The 24915-nt window shown below is 40.7% G+C and overlaps 1 protein-coding gene across 4 annotated transcripts in view; it reads right to left on the bottom strand.

Annotated features, from left to right (window-relative positions):
• The window catches only part of LOC108892288 (adhesion G protein-coupled receptor L3), a 199286-nt gene that overhangs the window by 113099 nt on the left and 61272 nt on the right, over nt 1–24915 (bottom strand). For all 4 annotated transcript variants that reach the window (XM_051076010.1, XM_051076011.1, XM_051076012.1 and 1 more), the window contains one exon: nt 11267–11480. In XM_051076010.1, the coding sequence (XP_050931967.1) occupies nt 11267–11480 (214 nt within the window). The remainder of the gene's footprint in view (nt 1–11266; nt 11481–24915) is intronic.

The following is a 24915-nucleotide window of genomic DNA, read 5'->3' as shown; positions in this document are numbered from 1 at the left end:
TTATCATAAGAATGCTATTTCTGAACTTGTATCAAAAACATCTTAAACACAATTCTGGATATATTGTCTTGCGAAAATGGAAATGAGGAAACAGACAAGAGCAGTGACTGTGGGTGAATGAGACCAGGCTAATAAAACAGGTCCTTTGTGAGGTGCTAACCGTGTGCAGCCATCAGAGAGTCACGAAGGAAACAAGGTGAAACCGCTCCTTGTCTCGCTCCCTTGATTTCGTCTCGCCAAGGTTAGAGGGCATGTGGCGTGAATGTAGATCCCGCTTTTCGCTGCCCTCGCAAGTACAGCAGCACCCAGAGAATTTGGATTGTGGCTACTCATTCGTGCCTGAGCGTAAGCCCATTGGAAAAAGGGTGATGTGACAAAGACACAAAGAAATAGGGAAACATTAAAGAGAGATAGAAGAAAGTGGAAAAGGAGTGCTAAGGAGGGCAAAAGGGATTCAGAGTCAAACAGTAATTGAGAGGACAGGGAAAGAGACAGAGAGAGGGGGGAGATAGCAGGATTAAGACAAGTAGAAAGTGCCTTGCGATGCTGGGCTGAGCAACAACTGGAGCATTTCCCTGACGAGCACTTTGAGCCATCCATTGTTTCAGTGGGACTACAGTACCTCATTGCAGCCTTAACTCTCAAAGATAAGTCATTTTCAAGCAATGTTTGATGCCAACCAATCCAGATGACAAACATCACCTTTCATATACACACAAAACCAAACAAGAGCAATTACAGATTTTAAATATCCATGACAAATGCTGGGAGTTTTAGTTGTACTACAGAGGCAGAGAACAAGAAAGCTGTGCCCTGTTGTTGTGAGAAGTTTGACTCTCCGAAGTGTCACAAAGAGCTGCACGGTGCTTAGAAATGACTCAGTGTTCCAGCATGACTAGCAAGTGATAAAGAATAATCAAAACCTAGGAAATTTACAAAAACCAAACCCACAGGCAAAAGGAAAACATGGCTTGTAAAACATCATTTATTTATTAAAGTATTTAAGTTATTTTGGATGCCATGAGTTATTGAAGGTCACCACATGCAAAAACAAGATCTAATAGGTATTTTCACACAGGACATGCACAATTGACATTAGAGTACTCAACTCATTTTGGCTGGGGAGTTGACATTTAAAAGGATATGACATTAAAAAAAATAAAAAATCCCATTCCTAAGATAAACACCTGTTCACCAAAGCCCAGAAGAGTACAACCTTCGTTCCACTGGCTGGGCTGGGAGGAGGATCTTGAAGCCATTTACATTTTAAAAAAGCTCTGCCAAGCACTAAAGTGATTGACAAAAAATGGTTCCGCCACTAGAGAGCAAAGTGTGGTGGGATAATAATTTTGTTGTCTGGGAGATTCAGAGCGGAGACGAGTGGATACACGGCGCCAAAGGCAGGTGATGTACCTTTGTGTTTGTAGAGATACTGAAAGTTTTATTTGGCAACACAATGATCCTCAGTTACACACTGACTCTGTAGTAAAATGAAATGAATTATGTATTACATTATTTTGATGTTTGCCTTTGTTTTACTTTGGTGATTAATAAGGTTGGATCCAATTAGACATGCATACTTTTATATGCAACGATAACGCCACTGCTGCCAAAACTGAGACTGAAGCAGTTTGTTTAAGCTGTTTATATGATTGCATAAACTGACAATTCCCTATTATAATCCTGTTTACATGACTATACAGACTTGTGAATTTTTTTTTTTCTAAAGACAAACAGCCTGCTCACCCCTTATCCAATTTAATCAAAACTATTACAATCATAATACTGCTGCATAACATTATACTGCAACTTAGAAGGCATTTCAACAATTTTAAAAATTAATTTCAACACTTCTTTTGCCTGACAACTTGAATGGAAGGGCATGACTCACGCAGCTGTTGCCCCCGGCAACCCAGGGGTTTTGGATGAAGATATAGAGAGAAGACTGGCAAAACAAACAGTCCTGAGATCATTCAGTGATGTGGAGAAGAGAGAGAACTTATAAATTGACTTAAGAGTCATTGACTGCATTAATGGTCTCAGAGTCAGCATCCCCTAAACCTGAAGGTTTGTAATGTTTAACTGGGGAGAAAAACAAGTCATCATAGAAACATCAGCTGTGTCTGAAAAAAAAAAAAAAAATCTTGAAAACATTTCTTGTAATAATCACATACAAGTTGGGTTTGTGATGTCGTATTGGAGAATAGTTTGATTGTTTTGTAATTGCGGTGCATTTCTATTACACATTTCACAACCCCCGCTGGGAGAATCACCAAATTTTTACCAAATGTTCACCAAAAATACCAGCACCTCACTAACTTTGCACAGAGCTTGAATTGTACTGCAACTTTTTCATCACCTTTTTGACATGCTAGCTGCCCAGGGCACGGAAATACCAATGGATTAAAGCATTGCCAAAAAGTAATACTTGGCAAAAATCAACAGAACCATCCACTCAGTTCAGTTTAGTGTCCCTCAAGCTGACAACATTTCTCATGATGAGTTCTTCCAGTCATACCCTCATTTAAAGTACTATATCTTGACAATTCAGAATATATCTCGACAATTCAGGAAAAATGCCATCAGACAAAAAAAAAGTTTTTACAGCAAAGTGGGAGACTGAGGAGATGAAAGAGCCACAAGACGTTTTGGATCTCATTCCAAAAATGAACCATGAATCAGCATGAAAGGATGTTGTTTTTATCTTGGGGGAGAGATGATGAATAGCCAGCAAAGTTATTAAAGGTCAGGAGAAGTTGCATGCCCCCTCTATGTTGGAAGAAAAAAAAATGGAGCCAATGCTTTCAGGGCAGAAGGAAGAGACAGAGCAGGAGACATCAAATGTATATGCTGGCTACTCCCACCTGCCAATTAAAAAAGGAAGAAGCAGAAAACTAGAAGAACAAGGATGAAAGACTATGGAGCACAGTGCACAGAAGGGCAAATATCAGATAGAGGGAAGGAAAAAACCCAGTCTACTCCCTGCACTCTGACTAACCACCTGCTCCTGTCTGAATTAGCCCTTTCTTTACTGTTTGGACTCATTCAAGTGAAACTCACTCCCCTAGCTGACAAATGGACTGAGGCCTCCTACTTCCATTTTTTAACACATTATAAAACCCCATGTTTAGTGAGCCACCACTGTGACGGCTATTAATCTAACACCAAAAGACCCTATGACCAGTTCCAGGCTTCCTGGGGGTAATATGAAGGGGGCCAAGAATAAAAACATTTCTGAAAACTCCAAAACTTCTGGATTCTTTGGCAAAGTGCTCAACTTGTAAAGGCGTAATAAAGTCTATTGGGCATTCAGCTCAGAATCCAAAAATGGACACCGTTACGGTCGATTCAAACCACTGGCTTGGTTGGAGTTGATCCGCTCCTCTTTTATCAGTATCTCCTGAGAGATATCAATCCGCTTCATATGGGGGGATGTCACGTTGGCTTCCAGATGTCGTTCCCCATTTGCCACCCTGGGATTTCTTTTCCGTCTAATCACCACAGAGTCTTGTAGGGCCATGTCTGGAGACCTGGGCTGACTGGTTAGGCAGCCAGCTTGAAATTTACAGCAACTAATTGGCTAAAATTAAATGCGGCAGGTTCTTATCAAAGAGGAATGGAGTGGGGTTGGAGGCAGGAAGGGGCTGAAAAATGAGACAGGATAATGAATGTCGGGTGATGTCATCTAATGCAGGAAAAGAATAGGATATGGAAGAAATAAACCTCTTTGATTTAAAAACGAAAAGAAGGTTACGCAAGGGCAAGAGGAAAACATGCACAGATGGAAAGGCGGTTTAAATTCCTACAGTAATCCAAAGAACTTTGAAATGTGTTTATTACTTTGCATGTTTACTTTATATCAAAAGGGAGTCTTTATCTTCCCTTTCTGTCAGAGCTTTTATTAATATCCTTTTGCATATTAACGCGGGCTTGCAAAACCACCCACCATTCTCTATTTGTTCATACCATTACAACAGGCAGTTGTCCCCTGCTGCGCTCATCGGTCATGTTTTTGTTCTGTAATTGTCAGGTGCTCAACACATAATTGTATCATGGAAAAACAGCCTCCAACCAAGAGTAAGCAAGACAAACCAATGACTCCTACATAAACAGAGAGAGGCTGGTAGAGAAAGCTCGTAGTCAGGACCTCATAGAAGCTGCTGAGTGATTGATGCAAAATATGCAAACAATATAATCTAATACATGCTGTTAAGTACATGAATATACTTTGTATTGCTAGTTTGGGTGGCCCAGTAGGAATCCAATGCCTAAAAGTAGCAGTGGTTGTGGATCATTCCATATAATTAAGGACTACAGAGCCCCTTTTATTACAATCAGATTCATTACAAAACAGAACCTTTAATATAAAGCAGCACCTGCGTGATATTTGCACTTCCAACATTAAAGTCATGCATTAATTCATCTGACATCTCATTGTTTGGGGAGTTAAATGTTTACTTTGCCTTTAAACAAGGGAGGCCACTTGTGATTGGACTTTGGGGGGCATGCATGAATGGGGGTCATGGTCATACTCTCACATCTGCTCAGCATGATAAGCTCTTAATGTCAATGGCTGCTGTCTACTTGCTAATAGTGATGACTATATCAAATTTGTAAAATTATGAATATGCAAGCAAAAAATGAAGACTAGAGATTTAGCATTGAATTTCCATTAACTTGGGAGACTACTTGGGAGATATCTTTTATTTGGATCAGGCTCCAAAATACCTGATCCTACATTTTTACATTACATTACATCTCTGCTATGCTTCTTATTTACTCACTTCTTACAAACTCCACACATTCCAGGCTTCCTGTTATAAAACTGTATATCTAAGCTAAACTGCGATAACGCAGATAATGTCTTAGTGATGTCATCAGGGTTATCGCAGCTTCTATTTTTTCAAACTTTGAAAAGAGTAGCATAGGGCATTATACAATTATAAAACTGTTTTCACAGGCTGACTTATGCTCCTTGTGGTGAGTAAGGTGAACTAATTGTGTAGAACCAGTGCACCTTTAAATTCCCTTTTCTTTTTTTGGTTTTTAACAATAAATAACTAATAAACAACAGTACATGCAAACAGCCAGATCACTTTTTATGGTAACATACTATGAAATAATTACTCATTAAAAATAACACTGTGGTATCCTGTCTGCACATTATCACAAATATGTATGAAATGTATTTCTTTGATTTAGCATCCATTTAAAATATGCCAAGATAAAACTATGTGTTTTAACCACATTTAAGCACTTAATGCTAGAAACAAAACCAAGACAAGGGATATGCAGGAGAGAATGAAGCAGATGGTCACACTCTCATATGCTCCTAACCACCCTCAGAGCTGAGGGCAAGTGAGGACAGGTAGGCATGTGCTTGCACTTAAAGCTGTTTGGAATTACAAGTATGATGTCTTTCTTTTGTATGTCCTGTAGAATATATTCTGTATAATAAACAGAATATATTATACTGTACATTATACAGTTAACTTCCCCTTGAATTACATACCTTAGTATTTTTGGCAACTGGCAATGCATGGACCACAAATTTTCTTTTTTCTTCCCAAAGAACCTACCCCCCAGCATCCTGCTTGAGATGAGGGGATTTAAATGAAGATGGGCAAAGAACCGAAGGGGATTCTTCAGTTAATCCTGCTCCCCTGCTCAAACAAATATCTCATCAAATCCTTCAACTCTGAAATAAGGTCAAAAGCCAAGGATAATGAGAACTGGAACGTATGGGAAAGATCATCTGCAAAGGAGAAAGGATCCTCCCATCTGCTTTCCCCTCCTTATCCCTCAATCATTCTTGTCCCTCTGTCAGCACATGGTTTCATCCGATGGGAGTGGAGTCATTTGTCTCATGCATTCCAGACTTAGTGTGGTGAAGTAAATAATAGCCCTGGACGCATTTGTTTTCCGCATAAGCGTCATTAACAGGAAGGCTGTCAAATGTCAACCGTCATGAGGCCATCAGGTTCAAATCACAGGTTGCATTCATTTAGTTTTATCGTCCTCGAGAGACTCATCAAGCTGTTATGTCTATTAACCTTCATCATTAGTGTTATGTGCTAATGCTAGCAGACAAAAATATGTTTTGTTCTTCCTTTGTTCCTTGAAATGACAAGTTTGATGACACAGCAGTGAAAAGCATCCCAGAGAGACCGAGGAAACAAAATTAAAGTGATACAAAAGACAAAGAGGAGAGTCTGGGCAGATAGGGACAAGGATGTGTATGTGTTTGTTTGGATGTGTACGTGTTGGGTGGGAGGGCTTTGCTCCTTCCTGACCTGCTTTTCTCCTTCAGGGGTCATGCGCAAGCCTGCCACAATGCTATCAGCTGTCCCTTAAGGTGCCTGCTGAGGTCTCCTGCGATATAAGGTGATATATAGCTTTGATATAGCCTGTAATTACTGGCCGTGAAGGCCACACCGCCTTGGGGAAAGGAAAAGGGGAGCACAAAAAAAGGGAGGCGAGAGACACTGGGGCTCTGATGAGAGAAGGGTCACTGTTGTTTGATAGCACAAGTGCCCGGCCTCTCCAGCGATTTCACTCAGTGGGAAGTGGCACTAGATCTGTACATGTGTTGAGAACAAGATTCAACAAACGCCTCAGCTCCCAAACAATAGGCTCCAAAATTATCCCACAAGGGAACAGCAATAATTACAAAAATCACAGACTGCAGTATGTGTGTATACACTATGCAAATGGCCTCAAATTGTGCTAAATTAATCTTTGGTAACATGTTTCAATTACAGCATCATTAGCCTCTATCTAGCTTGTAACACGGCACCACCTATAGGTGACATGTTTGCCCAGAGGCTGTGGATTCTGCACAGCCGCTATGTTCAGAGTACAAAGGGAGGAATGGCTAATGAAAGAGACCCATTCATTTCACCCTGTCACAGCATGGTGCGAGACAACCTTCATTTTGAGATGCATTACGGCACTCACAAGCTCAGTGGCGTGCTATCACTCACATACAGGGTGCTATCAGCTCTCGCTTAAAAGACTGTAATGGAACCAAACACCTTGCCGAAGTAGCCCAGTGTACACCCTTTATAAGTGGGCTAAACTGGAACAGGTAGTGCTTGGGTTTGATAGCTGAATATCAATGGGGCACTCTTACTGGCTGGGGGACCAGGGGAATTGAGCTGCCTAAATGTGTATTGACAGCTCGCGAGAGCCGGTGACATGGCTGGGCGTTTGCCGGTGATGGATGTGAGCCTGGCACACAGACTAAGCCGGCAGCAGCTTGGCTCATCTTCAGACGGGATGTGAATGCTAACTACCACGCTTGCCAGTCACCACAACTTAACTGGTGCCCACAGGAGAGGCAGGTGGTACACAGACTAGAGAAAAAAAAAAAAAAGAGGTTAGAGTCCCCCAAGAAGAAAATACTATCAGTGCATTTACAAGCATGCTAATTAGATTTTAACCACATTAAGGTGATACCCAGATTATTATACCTTAACCAGTTTATTTAATTAAGACTGAAATTAGTTTAGATTAGCTGCCAATCTCTAATTGACTGCAGTGTCCTAAGTCCATTTCACATACTAAATGTACACTTTTAGCACTTAGAATACAAGAAATCTACATACTTTACCATTTTGTACCAACAGGGAATGAACAAACTCTCCATCAGGCATCAATAAAACTGCAACTTAAAATTTTTATGCCAATTAAATTTCACAACAAAGAGGCAAAATCCTTCTCTAAATATTTAATGCTTGTTTTTTAAGATCTTTCAGGAACAGGTTTCACCTATCATTAGCAATTTATTCTAGCTGTGATTAGTGCCTCCATTTCCTTTGAGCACAGTATTGAGGCACAATGTATAACAAGTGATTTTTTAGTATGCATTCTGACCTTTTTTGAGAATAGTTAATTTTGTCCAATTTTCCAGTGTGATGCAAAAAGCCTAGAATTAGTATGTAGTATGGATTTGAGGCACAGCTTTGATTTCCTTATGGTGGGCAGTTATTTATGGATGGCATGTACTTAAGTCAACTTCAAATAAGAACGAAGTCAAATTGTCAGAATGTGTTTCCCGGCTGGTCTTGTCACCACCCTGCTGTGAGAGTGTTGATCCCTGCTGTCCCTGAGGGCCACAAGCACAACTTGAGCGAGTTCAATTCATATCCAACATCATTTATATTTGCAAGATGCCTTGCAGATTGCATCACTCTGGCTGGCTGAAATTTCAACATAACCAGTTCAGATGAAAAATCTAACATCCAACAGACATTCACTGGGAATTTCACAGTCAACAAGATGCAAATCAGTGTCTGTGTTAGATCCTGATCTATAAATCGCCTGGTCAATACTAGCTTATGTCAAACATAACAGTGTTTGTATATATGTGGGCTGATAAGTAAGAAGAAACTATAGTACATATTTAAACAAGTTCAAAGGTGCTATATCACTACATAGCCAATTTTAGCATTAACAGCTGCTTACTTACCAGTCTAGAGGATGTGGTGCAAATTCAGCATCAAACTTCATTCCTTTACTGACCCAGAGCTGTCTCCCACAGTGGAAAGCAACACCAATGTTAAATCTTGTTTAGCTATTTCTATCACTTCTTTTCTTCTACTGAACTCAGCATTCCAACCAGCTATCCCTGACCTGTGATGGTTAATCATCGCAACATCCAGTCCAACATTAAAAGAGGTAGTGCTCCAAGAGGGTATTCTCACCTCTAATTCAACTCCATAAACAACATAAAAAGTAAAAGTCCATCCATTTTTTGTGTTCCTTCTGATTTCTGTAGCCTACAACACATCCTTCCAGATATTAGCCGAGTAATCAAACAACTCATTGAAACCGCAATTATTGGAGAAATCGGGTTACTGCGAACCATGTAAATGCTTTAATCACATAATTTACATTGTTTGGGTTGTTTCCAGTGATTGAGTTACAGTCTGCATGTAAACATACTGCATGATGAATACAGGGGGAGAAAGGAGGCAGGAAAGTATGAGATTAGACAGGAAAATCCAGCTAAAATATTAATGAAAGTGTACAGTTGCATCACTGCTGATATTGACTCACTGGAGATTATAAAGCAGACAAGCTCCTGAATAAAAAAATAAGTTTCTGTGTGTGATTAATTTAATAATTACAAAATCTTGTGCTAACATTGGTGTAGACTACAAATCTAATCAAAGTGATTTCATTGTAATTTAAAAAGTGAAACCAACATTGTAAATTAACTCAGACATTTATTAACATATGACATTGTTTTTCACATCACATTATCCTTGGTGATGCACGCAAGTCAAATCATTGTGTCCTGGCTTTAACCTCTGCCGTACCACAGGTCTTCTTGAGACTTTCTCTGTTCAGATTGCTAGTTTCTATTTTGTTCTCATTTTCTTTTTAACCCTAATGAGCTTAGCTGCAGGTACCTAGCAACGGCTCTGACAGCTCGACAATGAAATAGTCGGGGGTGGCGTTCGTTTGTTGTGCTAACCTCCGCATGCTAATGGGTAGCTGTGTTGCTACAGCCACAAATATCACTGAATCCTCTAACTGCATCCCTGCTTTGGCACCCACCCTCCCCACCCATTCTCAATTTATACCACCCACACCTTCCATCCACTTAGCAACTTCCTCTCCCAAGACAAAGTGCTCTGGCTCTGAATTGGGTTGTAGTTACCTTTTAGCATCAGTGAAAAGCCCCGGTAGCAACAAGATGCTAAAAAGACGTCCTTTTCCCTGGTATTTTATGTTAGTTTTGTGCTCTTGACAGAAACAGACCCGTTGATTCATTCCTGCAGGGATTTTTAGTCTGAGTGGGTGGCTGGAGAACAAGGGAGCTACAGGGTGCATCAATTATCTGACAACATGTTTCAAACTACCTCTTTTTACCATCAGCTGCTTTTCACACAGCTGATTATCTGAACTCTATGGTAGCAAACTAAAAAGCCAAGAGCAATTGTTGATAAAGCCCAAAGGTCCATTAGTATTCTGAGAGTCCCATGTGGAACTAAAGCTTTGGAAATAAAAGGAAGTGGACATACGTTAAGCTTTGGAAATAAAAAAGAGGTAGACAACGTTACCGGCAAGTAGCAATTTAGATAAAGTCCATTCCTTCTGAGTGCTCAGGGGTGTTTTGACCTCAAAGGCAAGAGAAACCATGCTTAGAATGATATCCACAAGAGGAGTCTTCATTCTGCTTTAAGTGCTGCAATAAGTCAAGAAAAGACCAAAGATGGGACTATACCTACATTCACTCCACACCAGCCCTGAGCCCCACATTTTCTTGAAGACTACTTGGTTAAAATCTTGAATCTTGTGTATATACTTCCTTAATGTTGGCAATCAATTACACTGCAAAAGCTAAAGCACAGTAAGACTACAGTCCGTCTGCCTTGACAAATAGGTCTCCATGTCCCGGTTTCTGCACAACAGGGTCATAACTCTGAAAACTCTGAAGGTTCACATCTGGCAACACAGCTCATCGAGCACATTTTTGTTTTGACAAATAACTGGCACTGTATTCATATTCTTTTAAATGAACATTAATTTGTGTCAGAGGAAATTTATGGCTTGGTATAGACAGGCAGCCAGGTATGGTTGGGTTTATGTTTGAAGGTGTTCATTCAGTCACTGTCTGTCTATTCTTGACCCACTTAATCCATTACAGAGGTATGTTACTAAACCACATGCCTACCAAGAGGAAGGCTTCTGTATCATAATCATCATCATGTTTTCCACTTTTAACGAATCTCAAAGGCCAATACTCATATTTATGACACAAGAGAGATCACTGGGATTCTGTGTGTTCTTCATTAAAAAAATTTAAATACCATGTTTTCCACAAAGCCAATATATTTGCATCTTCTGGGAAGTGAGTAAGATCAATAGTTATTTCATAAAGAAAAACATGTCTGGAGGAGAGCAGCGTTTAATTTCATTTCAGCAGACCTCAGGTGCGAATTACAGCATCTCTCATTAACTGAAGACTTGCTGATTATGTTTTTTTAACAAACTACTACTTGAGTCAATTACTTAACAGCATAAAGCAAACTTTGCTTGTGAGTGCAGCTGTGTGTGTACATATTCATACATGCAAATACTCATATTCCATTATTCTGAATGGGGGCCCAAACAAGTCCTCGTTATTGCTATCATTTCAGAGTCATCACTGATAGTTATTATAGCCCTTTAAGTGATACATGTACAGTACATACTGCAGAAAGTAAACTGTAAATCATGTGTTTAAACCCTTTATATAGAGTACAAATGTCCTTACCTTTGTGACATAATCTTGTAAGCATCTGGTAGGTAACACCTTGTGTTCTCCATCTGTGCTGGGTCTGCGTCACAGATCTTATCATCGGTGCGACCATAGTTGGCGCTTTCAATCATGATGACGTCAGTGCCTGGGCAGCGAAGCTCGATGGGGTAACTTTCACATGACAGCTCCCTCCTCACCACTGCCATGGGGATGGGTGCCCGACTGAAGGCTGCAAAGGGGGTGGGGGGGATGGGAGGACAAACAGGATGTAAGTATTAGCTGTGTTGATTCATTTTCTACTTTGGTTAAAGGATTTTAGCGCTTAAGTGCAAAATCAACTTCATCCTCAAGTTTGGGTTTGCTCAGAAAATAAAATAAAACTGTATATTCCTGCAGGAAAATATAAGAACAAATGGGAGGAGCTGCAATCAAAAGGTCTGACACTATGACACACGAGAAGAGGTTGTCCACCCTGGTCTAGAGTGTGGGCGGACATGATGCTGGTTGTTTGGAGTGGGAGGATGAGCAATACCACAGGGGCCCTCGAGAGGCCAAGAGTTGTGTAAAGAGAGTGAGAGATTGACACAAATCAAACATAAGGAAATAGACACGGTGTTTGCATTTGGCTGTGAGAAAATAAACATTCATTACATGGGCATTCAGCTGAGAAATTAGTCACAGACAGAAACACAGAGACACAGAAACCACAGCAGAGTGTGGCTCATGTTAATTGTTGCTATTTCTCTCTAGACTAGAATCTATAAATCATAAGAGCTGCTTCATTCATTTTTGTTTAAAGTGACACAATGCACTTCAGTTAAGCTACACGCAAGCAGGAGACGAAAGGTCAGAAAGTGCTTGTTGCCTCAAGCCAAAGCTGAGAGTCTGTTTGGCAAAAATGTGCTGTTTGTTGCAGAGCCGAAATGGCCAGGAGGGCTAGTGGGACAGAGTGATGGCGGTCCGGAGGCTGCTGTTTTCCCTCTCCTTGACACAGGCACACGCACACGCACACACTCCGACGTGTGTCTGCAGAGGCTCAAACTCGTGCACCAGTAGGCACGTGCACAACAGACTGGAGGAGTTCTGTGTTTACAGTCAGAATAAAAAATGAGCAAGATACGTAAACATTGGCCTGAGTGACTGTAGGAGGACTGTGGCAGTTATAGATTTTTATAAACATCCTTTCAGACAAACGTCTGAGCTCCAAGAGCCACCGCTAGACGACGTGCAGCACTGACATTCATCAGGGAGGACAGACAGACTGAGAGAGAAAACAGGGAACAGAGAGAGTGTTTCCACATGTGAAAATGAGGCGAGGCCACATCTCCTGAAATCAATATCGTGATTGATTGAAATATTTTTTTCAAATAAATGTGTGCACATTTTCTCACTAATTCTCACCACAATGTCCATTTAGTAGTAGTTCTCGAGCTTTCAATCATATCACACATGGAGTTTGAGAGTTAGAGTAGAGTGGTCAAAGAATTCAGTCCCATAAAAAAACAGCAAATCTGAAAATCTAACATTGTAACAATCTAACATTGTTAATATCTAACTAATAGGATCAGTCTTAATGTCTACTTGCTAGCTTTTAAACACATCTTAATGGAATTCACTGATGTGAGCAGCTGAGAGCTCCAAAGAAAAAGCTAGTAAGTGGATATATACTGTATGTATGTACACGTACACACACACACACACACACACACACACACATATATACACATATATATGCTCAGTCTGAAATGTGCCTCTGTCAAGTGTGCAATTTCATGTCATTACTTTTCTCTTCCATACAATAATACTGTATTAGATGGTTGTGATTCAGGTGATGGAAAAATTGCTTGAGTTTCCTCTTGAAACTGTAATAATGATTATTTTCCGGCAGAAGCTACATTGAAGTTTTTCTATTGCTCTACCCCAGTTAGACTAGGCTTTCATGGTTAAATATCTTAAACCCAAGGGGTGCAATGTCAACTCAACTTAATCACACGCTGACAGTGACTTCTTGTTGTGTGTATACATGCATTCACAGGCAATCTAAAAACGACACAGATGTAACTTGAAGCTGCTCAAAGCAATATAATCATTATGACAACGGATATAGCAATAAACCCAAAGAGAATCATCACCTGATTCTGATGTTACCCACAGCTCTGTGGTGTACTTCAGCACCTTTCAGCTCACTGTTTTGGTTTTACTTGCTGCAGCTTTACTGTTTTAATTCATTTTCACTGCTCTTATCAGCATAGTTTCCAACAACAACAACAAAAAAAACCTTAAAACCAACTATATGCTACCTGCCCGACATGCAACAGCACACAGACAAACCTGATGAACTTAGCATAGCATTTAGCAGCTAAAGTGCCAGAAATTTCCTCCCAGGAGTTGGTGGATGAAAAAAAACCCACCCATGATACAAGCATCATCACCACCAAGTGGTTTGAGGAAATTTTTAATAAATCATGATATATGCTGTACAGGCACAAGTGGCATAGATGGTCATTAAATCTCTGCCATTTTCAGGTTTTCAAATGTCAGGTACCACTTCTCATCTTTACCTGAAAATAAACAAAACAAACAAAAAACCATAAGAGAAAATACAAAGCTACGCATGGAGGTGAAGCAACAAAAGAAGCCCCTCATCATTGTGTCATTTCATTTTGTCTCATAAATCATTCAAACATAGTAAAGCTCACTTGCTGTTTGAAACATCACAGATTGGAATAATTGTATTCAGTTTGGTGATGAAAGCCATCAATTATCTTCCTCTTAATGGGAAGATTTATTCCACCCCCTGAAAAGTGGTGGTCTGGATCACACCAAACTTCTTTGAAACTGACAAGAGCAGAGAAAAGGAATAATATAAGTTGACTTAGGCAGGTGCACTTCAATAAATGACAAAAAAAAGTAATACACTCTGAATGAAAAAGACCAATTCTGCTTTTGTTTATTGATTCTCATGCATTGTGTGGAGTCTTTCTTTTGGGAGCTGTCACCTAAAGTGTAGAAAAGACACAAAAAGGCCGATTAAATGGGATCTTTATTCAATCCTGTATTCTGAGACTGATAAATTTGATGTACATGGTGAGCTAAAAAATCAACAAGCTTGGAATAATTCCTGTAAGCTTTGTAACCCTGTACTGACATGGGCTCAATTCATGCCAGCGTCCCCAAAAGAAGCATTAAAAAAACATCAGAGAGTAGCGAGCACGACGCCGTCAACACAGGCACCAGCAATCCCCTAATGTAAGCAAGTAAAAGCGTGCCAGCGATGTCTCGGATTACCCGGCTAGTCAACAACTGTAGTGTAATTACATTTGTGCCCGGAGGCGGTGATTGATAGGGCTCATATTCCTCGGATGCCAGAGACGGCATCCTGCCCCACTCGCACGTATTGCGTCTACCTGCACACATCATCGACAGAGCTATTGAAAATCGAAATACTCTTATTGAAAGTCCATCCTCTTATCTAAGTTCCCATGTTCTATTCACTTCACCTCACTTCCTCCCTCACCGGGTAATACTTAAGAAGAGTATTTATATGCAGTGTGTATCTCTTTTTTCTCCACTGCAGATTCTACCTGGATAATTCTTCTGACAAATGCACTGCTGAATATGAGGGGGGGAAAAAAAGTAGTAGTTTGGGGAAAACAAACTGTAAGGGTCATGTTGGATACTTCCATAACTTTCACATCACAGACCACAGTTTTTAATCATGATGCTTGCAAATGACATAACTCACAAATGAATATTTCAAAAAATGCAATTACTCACCAAAAAGGGCAACAGAAAGGTCAGAGAGAAAAATGGTCATTTGGAAAATGTCGCTCCCCCGCAGAGCTTTTAAAAATCACTCTGAGGGGGGAAATGGCTTTGGAGTTTTGATTGTGGCTTTGTTCATAGTGATACTGAACAAGGAAGGAGAAATTTTGCTGTTTAAAAAGCCCAAGCTTATTCTTGGGTCACTGACACGAAGCTCAGACCCCATTACCTTCTCCGAACCAGCGGGCATTGAAGCAGAGTAACAATGACATTTAAAAGTCATCATTAGTAACAAAACAGGGGCCTTGGGGGAGCTTGTATTTCATTTCATCTCCCAAGAAAATGTGTCAGGGAGAAAGAGTTAAGGTCAACCACCACACGCAATTACAATGAGGCTGACTAAATGAGGCGCCGTCACTTGGATAAACAGATGTCGGGGACATGTGACAGCTCTCAAAAAGAGAGACGTGCTTTCAGATCATTTTCAGGCGTCAACTGAAGTGCGTTAGACACAACGGACAATTTCCCAATAAATAATAACGCTCCCTGGAATTATAGGCAGAGTCTGGCAAAGCGCCAAGTATGTTTCCAGTAAAGGAGGAAAAAAAATGTTTAGGTCATTAATATGTGAGGATACAATATTTTATTCAAAAAGGAGGCTATGTTTTTGCAGCAGATAATACAAGTAAAACTTTATGCATGAGTCTGTGTGTGTGTGTGTGTGTGTGTGTGTGTGTGTGCATTCAAATGAACTCTGACTTCACTGAATTAATCTAAGATGGATGGGAGAGAGAGGAGGAGAAGGCAAAGGAGCTGATTCAACAGATCAAATGTCTCTTTTTCTACCGAGATTCGCTGGATGGGTACAGCCCCCACAGCTAGTGATTAATTAGCACATGAATCTGGATAACGTTATTTGATTAGACCAATGGGAGCCTGTCACACCCACTTCCTAGTTTGCAACGAATGACATTTTCTGGGGAGGAAAAAAAATAAAACTTTTGCAATGAGGACGGGAGGGAAGGGGGGGGGGTCTTCTGGATTGCGACTTGGGGGGAAAAAAAAGTACAGCATCTTCAATAATGCATGAGGGATTATTTATCTTGAAGTGAGAAACAGTTCAGGCAAATTGTTCTCCCAAGTAAATTACGTTTACATATGGCCTAAGGCAGATGAAATCTCAAAGGGTTTTACACGGAGTGCAAAATTATCCAGGAACTGAACTGTCAAAGAACTCTGCAGATCGAGCATTTAAGGGAACAGCATCAATAAAACAATGCCTGTGCTGCATGAGAAAAATTTGAGGCTTGCAATCTCTCCTCATTTAGGCTGCTGAGGTGGTTGGACAACTTTTGTTGAAAAAAAAAAAGTTTCAGAGCTTTAAAAATGAGCCTAAATGAGGCATTTTATCGAAACGTGCGAGAGGAAGACAGATAACACCTCTGTAATGATGAATTCATGAGCCGACCACAGGAATGATCGTGACAAACTTCTCAAATCGACTTGATGGCTTATGACACGTTGACCAATGATGCTGCTAAGAACAATTAGCATTACTCATTGTGACAGGACCCAGATATCCATTCAACACGGCGAATGAAAGAGCCATTTGTTTTGTTTCTACTTGCGCTCGCTGACACACATTTGAACGCATTAATTGGCAACACACCACGCACTTGCAAATTCCAGCAGAGGGGAAAGACTGATGGTGTTTTCTTTTTTTTCTTTTTTTTTTCCTTAGCAGGGCAGCAACGTGCAAATACGAGCTTCAAACTGTCAGTCAAACTGCCCATGACGCCTGGTGGGAAATTAGCACTTCAGTGTTAACAAATTAGCTCAGAGGGAGGACCAGATACTGTGCAGTTGTAAGAAATTCCTGCACCTCATTCAGTCATCCTCCTTGCATGGTGAATATTTGATCAGAGAAGCCGCATGCACCTTCAACCGGATGAAACTGACAAGACAGAAGTTATTACAGAGTAGGTGGTGTATTGCTCTTTTTCTTCCCCTCTGTAACAATGTATTGACACAGTGAAAGTTAATAACTGTGAAAGTTAATAAATTGGTCGGGAGATGGAGAGAAATCTGCAGAGCACAGCAACTTCCCTCTGTGATATACTTCCAGCAGAGTGTAACCTCATGTTTGCGTACACACAAGTAACAAATACAAGCACCTTGTGCCATCACTCAATAAAGGCTTGATTCACATACTCAGAACACAGAGGTGAAGTGTCTTTCCATCCGGCAAGCACTTCCATTTAATTAATCACTACTTCAATTCATTAAGTGCATAGCTGTGGCAAGAAAAAAAAATCGGAAGTGGGAATGGGAAGCAAGTCTCCCATCAAGGTCTTGTGTTAAAAACCACTTTGGTGTGCAAATTATTACATTAGTTTCTTAGGTCAAATCCCCTCCAGCTTAGGGAGAAATCTGTGATTCCTTTGAGTGTTGTTAAAGCAGTTTAAATTTTTATTCAGATTATCTGTTTTTAAAATTCATCAGATTTCGTATTGTTTGAAAACTGCAGCTTTTCTGGTGCTAACTCTGAGCACATTTTGGTCATTTCCCAATTTTCCTTCCCTAAGTGTAAACAGAGCAGAGATGTGTGTCCTGCTTCTTATCAGCAGAGTGGCGTTTTGTCAGATGGTCCAAAGCCGGAGGTGAGTCTGTGGAGCTGGCAGCTGCCGCGGCAGCAGCGGCGGCGGCTCCTGACAGCGAGCTGGGCTTTGTTCAGCTCCCGTCATGTCTGACATCGTTTTGCTATTTCCTCTCCTTTCATTGCCTTCTCCCTCCTCCCGCTCATTCTCCCCCTCCTTCCTGAAACCCACCCACATGCGCCAGCATCACTCAAGGGAACATCTCAGCCAAGACTAATGCACCTTGGCCCCCACCTACTGTACGGTGCCTCCTAGGCTAAAATGAACACAATCCCTGTCGCACAAACACATGGGATATACACGCTGACACACACACTCACACACACAAACTCCCAGAGCAGGCATGACTCAACATGCCCCTATAGTAACACATGCCCTGATAGTAATTGAGGTCAAAGAAAAGAAACAACAGGCTGATTTTCGTCTTGTGCGAGGGGAAAGAGGTCTTTTCCTCACTCTTCTTTTACCACACGTCGTCAGATGGAATTGCCTAACAGCACACTGGAGGCATGAGCTTAGCTAAGTTTAGCATTGTGAACTGAGACAAACTGCGGAGCAGCCACACTAATCTGAACCTCTCAGGAAGCAGGTTTCTCAGTGTTCAGGCAAGAAAAACACTAAAGCACAAGTAACCGTGCAATCAATATGAAATAACATGCATACTTTCTACAACATCCTGAGGGAGCTATTTTGGTAATAGGCAGATTTGTGTTACTTTTGTAGCTCTGATATTTTCATGTAGGGTACAGGTAGATTTTTTCAAATGCTACAAACGCTAAATACCTCCTTATACAAATCTCCCACTGAGGGATCATCTTTCAAAATCCAAAATATAAGAGTAGTCTTTCTTGCTATGTATAATATATAACAATATTCCAATTAGCTTTGTATAGCTTTTTTAATGCTTACTTATGATTAGAAGGTGTACATTCATAATTTCACTTTATGGAAAAGTAAAAAAGTAAAGAATCCTTATCTACAAAGTAACAAATAACCACAGCTCAGGCAGTGTTTTTCTTTTCTTTGTTTGTTTGTTTGTTGTTAAATATCACGTACATCACTCTGTCACTGTCTGGCTGGTGCTATCAGCATACACATACTCTATCTGATGCACAGTATGCCTTCTCATCTCTTTCTTAACTTTAGAAGGCACCATTTATGTTAACACTTCAGTGCACTTCATTCATTGCCATAGCAACCCACAGTATTAAATAAGCTCTATGTGCTTCTTTCACATGAGATACAGGACAAACCGATGACAAGAACACCTAGAAAACCCATTCTCCTGTAATGAATAGGAAACTAGGCAATATCGTTGTCTGAATGGATCCCTGGGGCTCTACTTATTATAGTTGTATTAATAGTAGCAATAGTTAGAGCAAATAGAGCTGAACTCCAGCACGAACATGCTGGCCGCCGGGTCAGCACCATGCCAGCTGTCGCAGCCAAACTGATGATAACTTTTTGCTGCGGCACATTATGATGTGTCTGTTGATCATGATGATAGTAAAACAAAAAAAACAAAAAAAGAAAGAAAGAAAGCTACTTTCGCTATCTGAAATGACTCCAGTCAACTGACAACAACAGAATGAACCCAGCACCGCACTCCACACCACATCAGTTGTAAATTCAACAGCCTGTAATTAGTTGGACGGTAAGGTTTCAACCTGAAACAAGCAGAAACAGGAGAACAGATAGTAACACAATTTACATACAGCAGCAGATTGGTTGTTGATGAAATCTTTAGATTAAATGTCCTTTTTTGTTTGCCAGGAAGGCTGTATATAAAAAAATGGTCTTGTTTGGAATTTGGGGTTGTGGAAAATAAGAATGAGCCCTCTTTCTTTCCATTTGAAGACAAAACCAGGAAACTGAAGCAAGCTCTCACATCGCCCTTGTATGAACTTGTTTGTATTCTATTTTATCAAAAGTATCCTTGCACGAGGCCCAAACTCTGTGAATTACATTGTAGTGATTTGTTTTCTGCGGCAGAGCGTGTTCAGAAATAAACCTAAGCCAATTCTCTTTCCCATTCTCCTGCCGCTGTAATTTTTTACTGCAGTGTAATATCCGAAGGGCAAAAAGAATGAATTAATACCAATTAAAGCTCTGTGCTGTAATGTTTACTTACATAATGAAGAACAAAAAATTATCTAAATGACAAAATTAAAATATGATTTCATGCATATTCATCTGTTGTGTTTTTAGGTTAACACAGACATCGCTTCATATTTTTCAAATCATTTGTGCCGGTGGAGCCTAAATTCATATTGTCAAGCACAGGCCAAAATAACATATGTACAATGTATATGTAGCACTTTTGAATAGGTGTTATTGCCACTACTACTGCTGTTTTCACACATGCAGTAAATGATAAAACTAGCATATCTACACCATACACTTGCATTAAATCCCTGAGAGATATAATTCAAAGGTATTTGAATGAGTATAGATGATAGCAGGTTGAAGTGGGGGTGCAGTAACAGGGGGGATGGGGGTTTGCCCTATATACTGTAAGAACTCAAGGGGTGGTGCAATCTGATGTGCCGGGCAACATCAACAGATTAAAGCCCCTCTGTATCTGTACTTAACTGCAACTGGCTTCTTTCATTACATCCCCTGTGGTTTGTTCTTTCTTACATGTGTGTTTGTGTGCGCATCTGCCCACTGTAATACATTATGCAACGGGTGGGGGTGTTTCTCCCTAGGGAATGTTTCTATCCAGTGCATATACACCTACGCGTTCAAAACGTGACACAGTTCAAGGATGACGATTTTTTTTTTAATCAGACCCCTGCTTTCTCTGTTTCACCCTGAGCTACAGCACCACTAGCAGGGTGTAGCACTGATTCAATCTTGTGTCAATCCTCAGCCCCAGCCTGCCCTCTGAGATAGTGCAAGGCGCATCATGGGCCATTTTGGTGGATGCATTCTGTACATAGCTACTACAGAGCAAGAGGCTTTTTCAGAGGGGCTCACAATGGCTGAGGGAGTAACTGTGCTAGCTTGAAGCTAAGGTAAATGACAAGCATTGACATACTGCTAGTCTAGAGGTTGGAGCAAAAGAAACAGGGAAGGGGGAATGAGAATTTGCGCATGATATTGCTATTAAGGTGGATTTGCAGGGGAAAAAATAACAAGAAAATAGTGAGATAAAAAAGATGTGAGGAGTAAAAATGGGTAAGAAGTTTTTTTTTTTTTAAAAAAAGGTGTTTGAGACAAAAACCTGTGAAAAAATGTGCAAAAAGAAGTGATTCCTCAACCACCCACAGAGTGAAAAGTAATCTCATTCCACATGCATGCAATCAAGGCAGTGCTACTGAAATTAGCCTGGGTGGCTACGCTACATCTGAGACACACGGCTATTATGATCTCCTTTGATCGTCTTTTCTTCTGTACTCAAAATGACAGGTATCAGACATAGGGTTATTGTGTGGAGATAATGAGCGGTGAATATGTATGAAGCAAAATGTACGTGGCACTCGCGCATCAAAATCAACAGGACGCAACTTTTAACATGTGGCATGTTGGAAGCCGACAAACAAGCGTAAGGAGCATGAAATAGGAAGGAATGCGAGATTTTTGGCAAAATATGCCACACATGGTTTCACACAAGCAGGTGTAGAGCTGTGATGCGTGATACAATAACACACTGAGACAAGCTTGCACCTCAAAAACCAACTAATTTATTTGGCAAACTTGTTACTGGGAAACAGAGAAGCTCCAGTGACTGCATATATTTGTTGGGGACTGAACTGCTGCAAATCATTACAAGTCACCCTAAAACATATCAAGCCATCTTAAATGGTTGAGCGACTGCCAGAGTCATCTGGTCATCAACTGAGTTGTTCCAATTTGTCACTAAAAGATAAGCGACAGGATGTCTAACCCTTTGAACACTCGGCTCGGTTTTCACTCCTTTACTCTGAGGCTTAAGGCACTACATGTGTTAACTGGGCATGCCATTTTCATCTCAGAAACACTGTCTTTTAGTACATGAATTTCCATACATGTTCTAGGACTTGAAGTTGTTGTTGTTTTTTTTTTGTTTTGTTGTTGTTGTTTCCTTTTTGACACGTGACAAATGTATGAACTGATACTGTCCATATTCCATGAATACAAGAACTATGTTAAAGGGATGTAATTATGTGGTTTAAAATGTTATATGTTATTTGTCTCATTTACATTTGTGGGTCATACTGTATGTTTAAGCATCATATTTCCCATGATGCTTTATGTCAGTGGTCTCCGACCTGAGGGTAGGGACACTTCCAAAGGGTAACAAGATAATCATCTTGTGAAATTTAACAGGATAAAAAAACAGTAAAAAAAATAAAATAAAATAGAGAATAGAGAATTTTTCCTGACTTTTATCTAAATTTGATGTTTTTGTAAAGTTGTTTCACCTCTGCAAACAGCCAAGAAAAATATTCATATTCTCAGAAGGGAAAATCACTCTTTGGAAAAATGACTCATTGATATGTATCATGTCAAAAGGAGGTGCATTGCATCATTTTAAAGGGTTGTATTGGTTAAACAAAAGGTGTACTGTGGCAGTGACTGCCAGCAAGTTACAGATGTGACTTTTTAAAGTTGCTCTAGTTGCTGAACAATGTGTATAATGTACTTGTATTCCCATTTGACACATGTGTGACACAAAAAAATCCAGACCTCCCAGTTAAATGGTGGTCCCCATGATCTTCACCATGACCCCAGCGCAAAATACCCACCATTGTATGTAACGGGGGCCAGTGTGCAGCTGAGAAACATCTGCAGTGGGCCTATAAAAAATGGCATGACATATTGTTTGATGCTGCTGCCTGCTGTGGAATGACATCGCTCACTCTGCCTCTCCAGTTTCAACCCTTTCCTCAGTCCATCTTGCAGCAGAGAAAGGAGTGTATTATCACAGTGAAAAAGGATCTCCTTCTAACCCCCCCCCTCCTCGTACTCCCGCCACCAAATGAGGGGCAGTGATCATGGAGGCATGGTGTGTGTGTGTGTGTGTGTGTGTGTGAGTGTCTGCTTATAAGTATTAATGTGTGTGGAGAATGGGAGGCAAGAGGGAGTGCACCACTGGGGAATGTGCACCTGCAATTTTTCAGCATTTGACACAGCTGGTCTTTTTGTAGGGTCTCGAGCATGGGGAGATGTCTGTGAAAGTTACAGCTCCCGCCCTCGACCTCCGTCTCCCAAAAAAGATGTCTTCATTGTGGTATCCTCCATGTCAGTTGAGAATAGCCCGTGTCAAGAATAGGGAAGGGTAACAGTCTGATAGATGACCAGGCAGTTTGGCTGAACATAAGCAACACGTATACACATATTGGACCACTTGAGAGCTATCAGATGTAAACAAAGCTTGTAACAAGCTGCAGGTCCATATGGGAGAAGAAAAACAAAGACAGCAGAGAATAAAGTAAAAAAATAAAATAAAATAAGGAAGAATGGACCATATTGAACATATATTGAATGGGCTTCTGTATTTTTGCTTTAACATCTAGTCAACAAATCCTCCAACCTCAACTACCATATAAGTCATTCCCTATTCTCCTATAGGACCCGTGGGAGGGTAGCGGCAGCAGGTGTACAGGACCTTTGTTGTCATAGTTACAATAATAAACACATGGTGACATCATAATTACTACAGCCGCAGGAGGTCGCCCAACAGTGAACTATGTAACTGTGGTTCGTAATAAGCTGCCTGCACCTGTGAGGTCGTTTTTCATGGGAGGACATTCTCAAAGATACTGATGGAACATTGCAGACTGTACTCATTGCTATTTTAATTTCATTTTAAGTACAACCTTGCAGAGTTATGTATTATACTCAAATAAAATATTAGGAACGATTGGGGGAGCACATCTGGAATCAGACAAAGCTTGGAAACTGCCTTCACAGGACCAAATACTACATATAATAAACAGAGAGGGCCGAGGTCTGATGAGGCAGAGATTTGTGTTTTCTGTGTGTTGTTGAGGATACAGAAGTGCAGGGCTGTAGCTCCTGCACTTAACATCCATCACAGTTTATAGACCGACTGCTTGGTTCGGCTTTGATCTTCCATGCACAGTTTTCTCATGCAATTAAGGATTATTAGCAACATTTGGATGCACTTACTTTCAGTTTTATGTCAAAATAAAGTACTTTTGATAACCATGTGTACTTTAAATAATCATGCCAGTATGTTTAGAATCAACAGTATCTAACCGTTTCACTGCTTGTGGTTTGTTACCATGTCAAGTTGCTTGCTTGTTGTTTCCCAGATCACAGCAGCTACTTAGGCAGCTACACTGTTATCATGAACAATAAAACTACAAAAATATGACCCAAGTTGAAATAAACCAGAATGATCCTTTAAGCAGAGGGTCATGGGCTATGTTAGGGAGTATATTTGGCCAGGGTATCAGTGATCCATGGCCTAAAACTGACGACTCCTCCCGTGGCTGACAGCTGTGGTAGCCAAGCTGTGACCTCCAGAGCCTTGATACTGTGCATCTGCAGAGGATGTAGTGGGGTGGGGTGGGGTGGGGTGGGGGGTGCAGTGAAGAAGATTTGTGTTCTTGTGTGTGGAAGGGTTTGAGAGACTGAAGATAAAGGGAGGGTGTGTGTGTGTGTGTGTATCTGTGTGTACTACATGCAGTACATAAAATACATAGACTACGGTGTATTTTCCATCTCGTGCAAAGCACTGGAACTGTAAAATACTTGACCCTGGCATCCTTCCAAACAAGGAGGCCACGCTGAAGAGCTACCATTACTCTTGCGCTATCCATTCCCCTCTCTCCTTCCTTTTATTTTAATGAGAGCACAATTAATAAGGAAATGGAATGGCTTCCCAAAGGAGACTGGTTCCTCCACAATGGAAGCTTTCTTTTGTCAATGGCTGTATTGAATTCCCCTACAAGGCCAGTGGGCCATACTGAAGGCCATCTCCAGTATCGCCCCACCTCCCCCATGCCACCACCTCTCTATTGCTTGCTCCCTCTTTTTCTTATCCTCAAGGTCTTTAGGGCTAATCTGTGCCACAGTATCACTTGATCCCCCCCACCCCCACCCCGCACCCCTACTCTGCTTTGTTCAAAATGCAGACTTTACAATACTTCATATTGATTCGCTGAGGCGAAATCACCAGTTACTGTGCATGCTTGGTTTATTCAATGACAGAACTGAGGAAACAGAGAGCACGGTCACACACTGTCTTGCTCACAGTTGGCCTGCTGTATCTGTGGTGAACTTTAGTTT

Source organism: Lates calcarifer, linkage group LG15 (assembly GCF_001640805.2).
Source record: "Lates calcarifer isolate ASB-BC8 linkage group LG15, TLL_Latcal_v3, whole genome shotgun sequence".
NCBI classification, from domain to species: Eukaryota; Metazoa; Chordata; class Actinopteri; family Centropomidae; genus Lates; species Lates calcarifer.
This window is presented reverse-complemented; position numbering and strand designations above follow the sequence as displayed.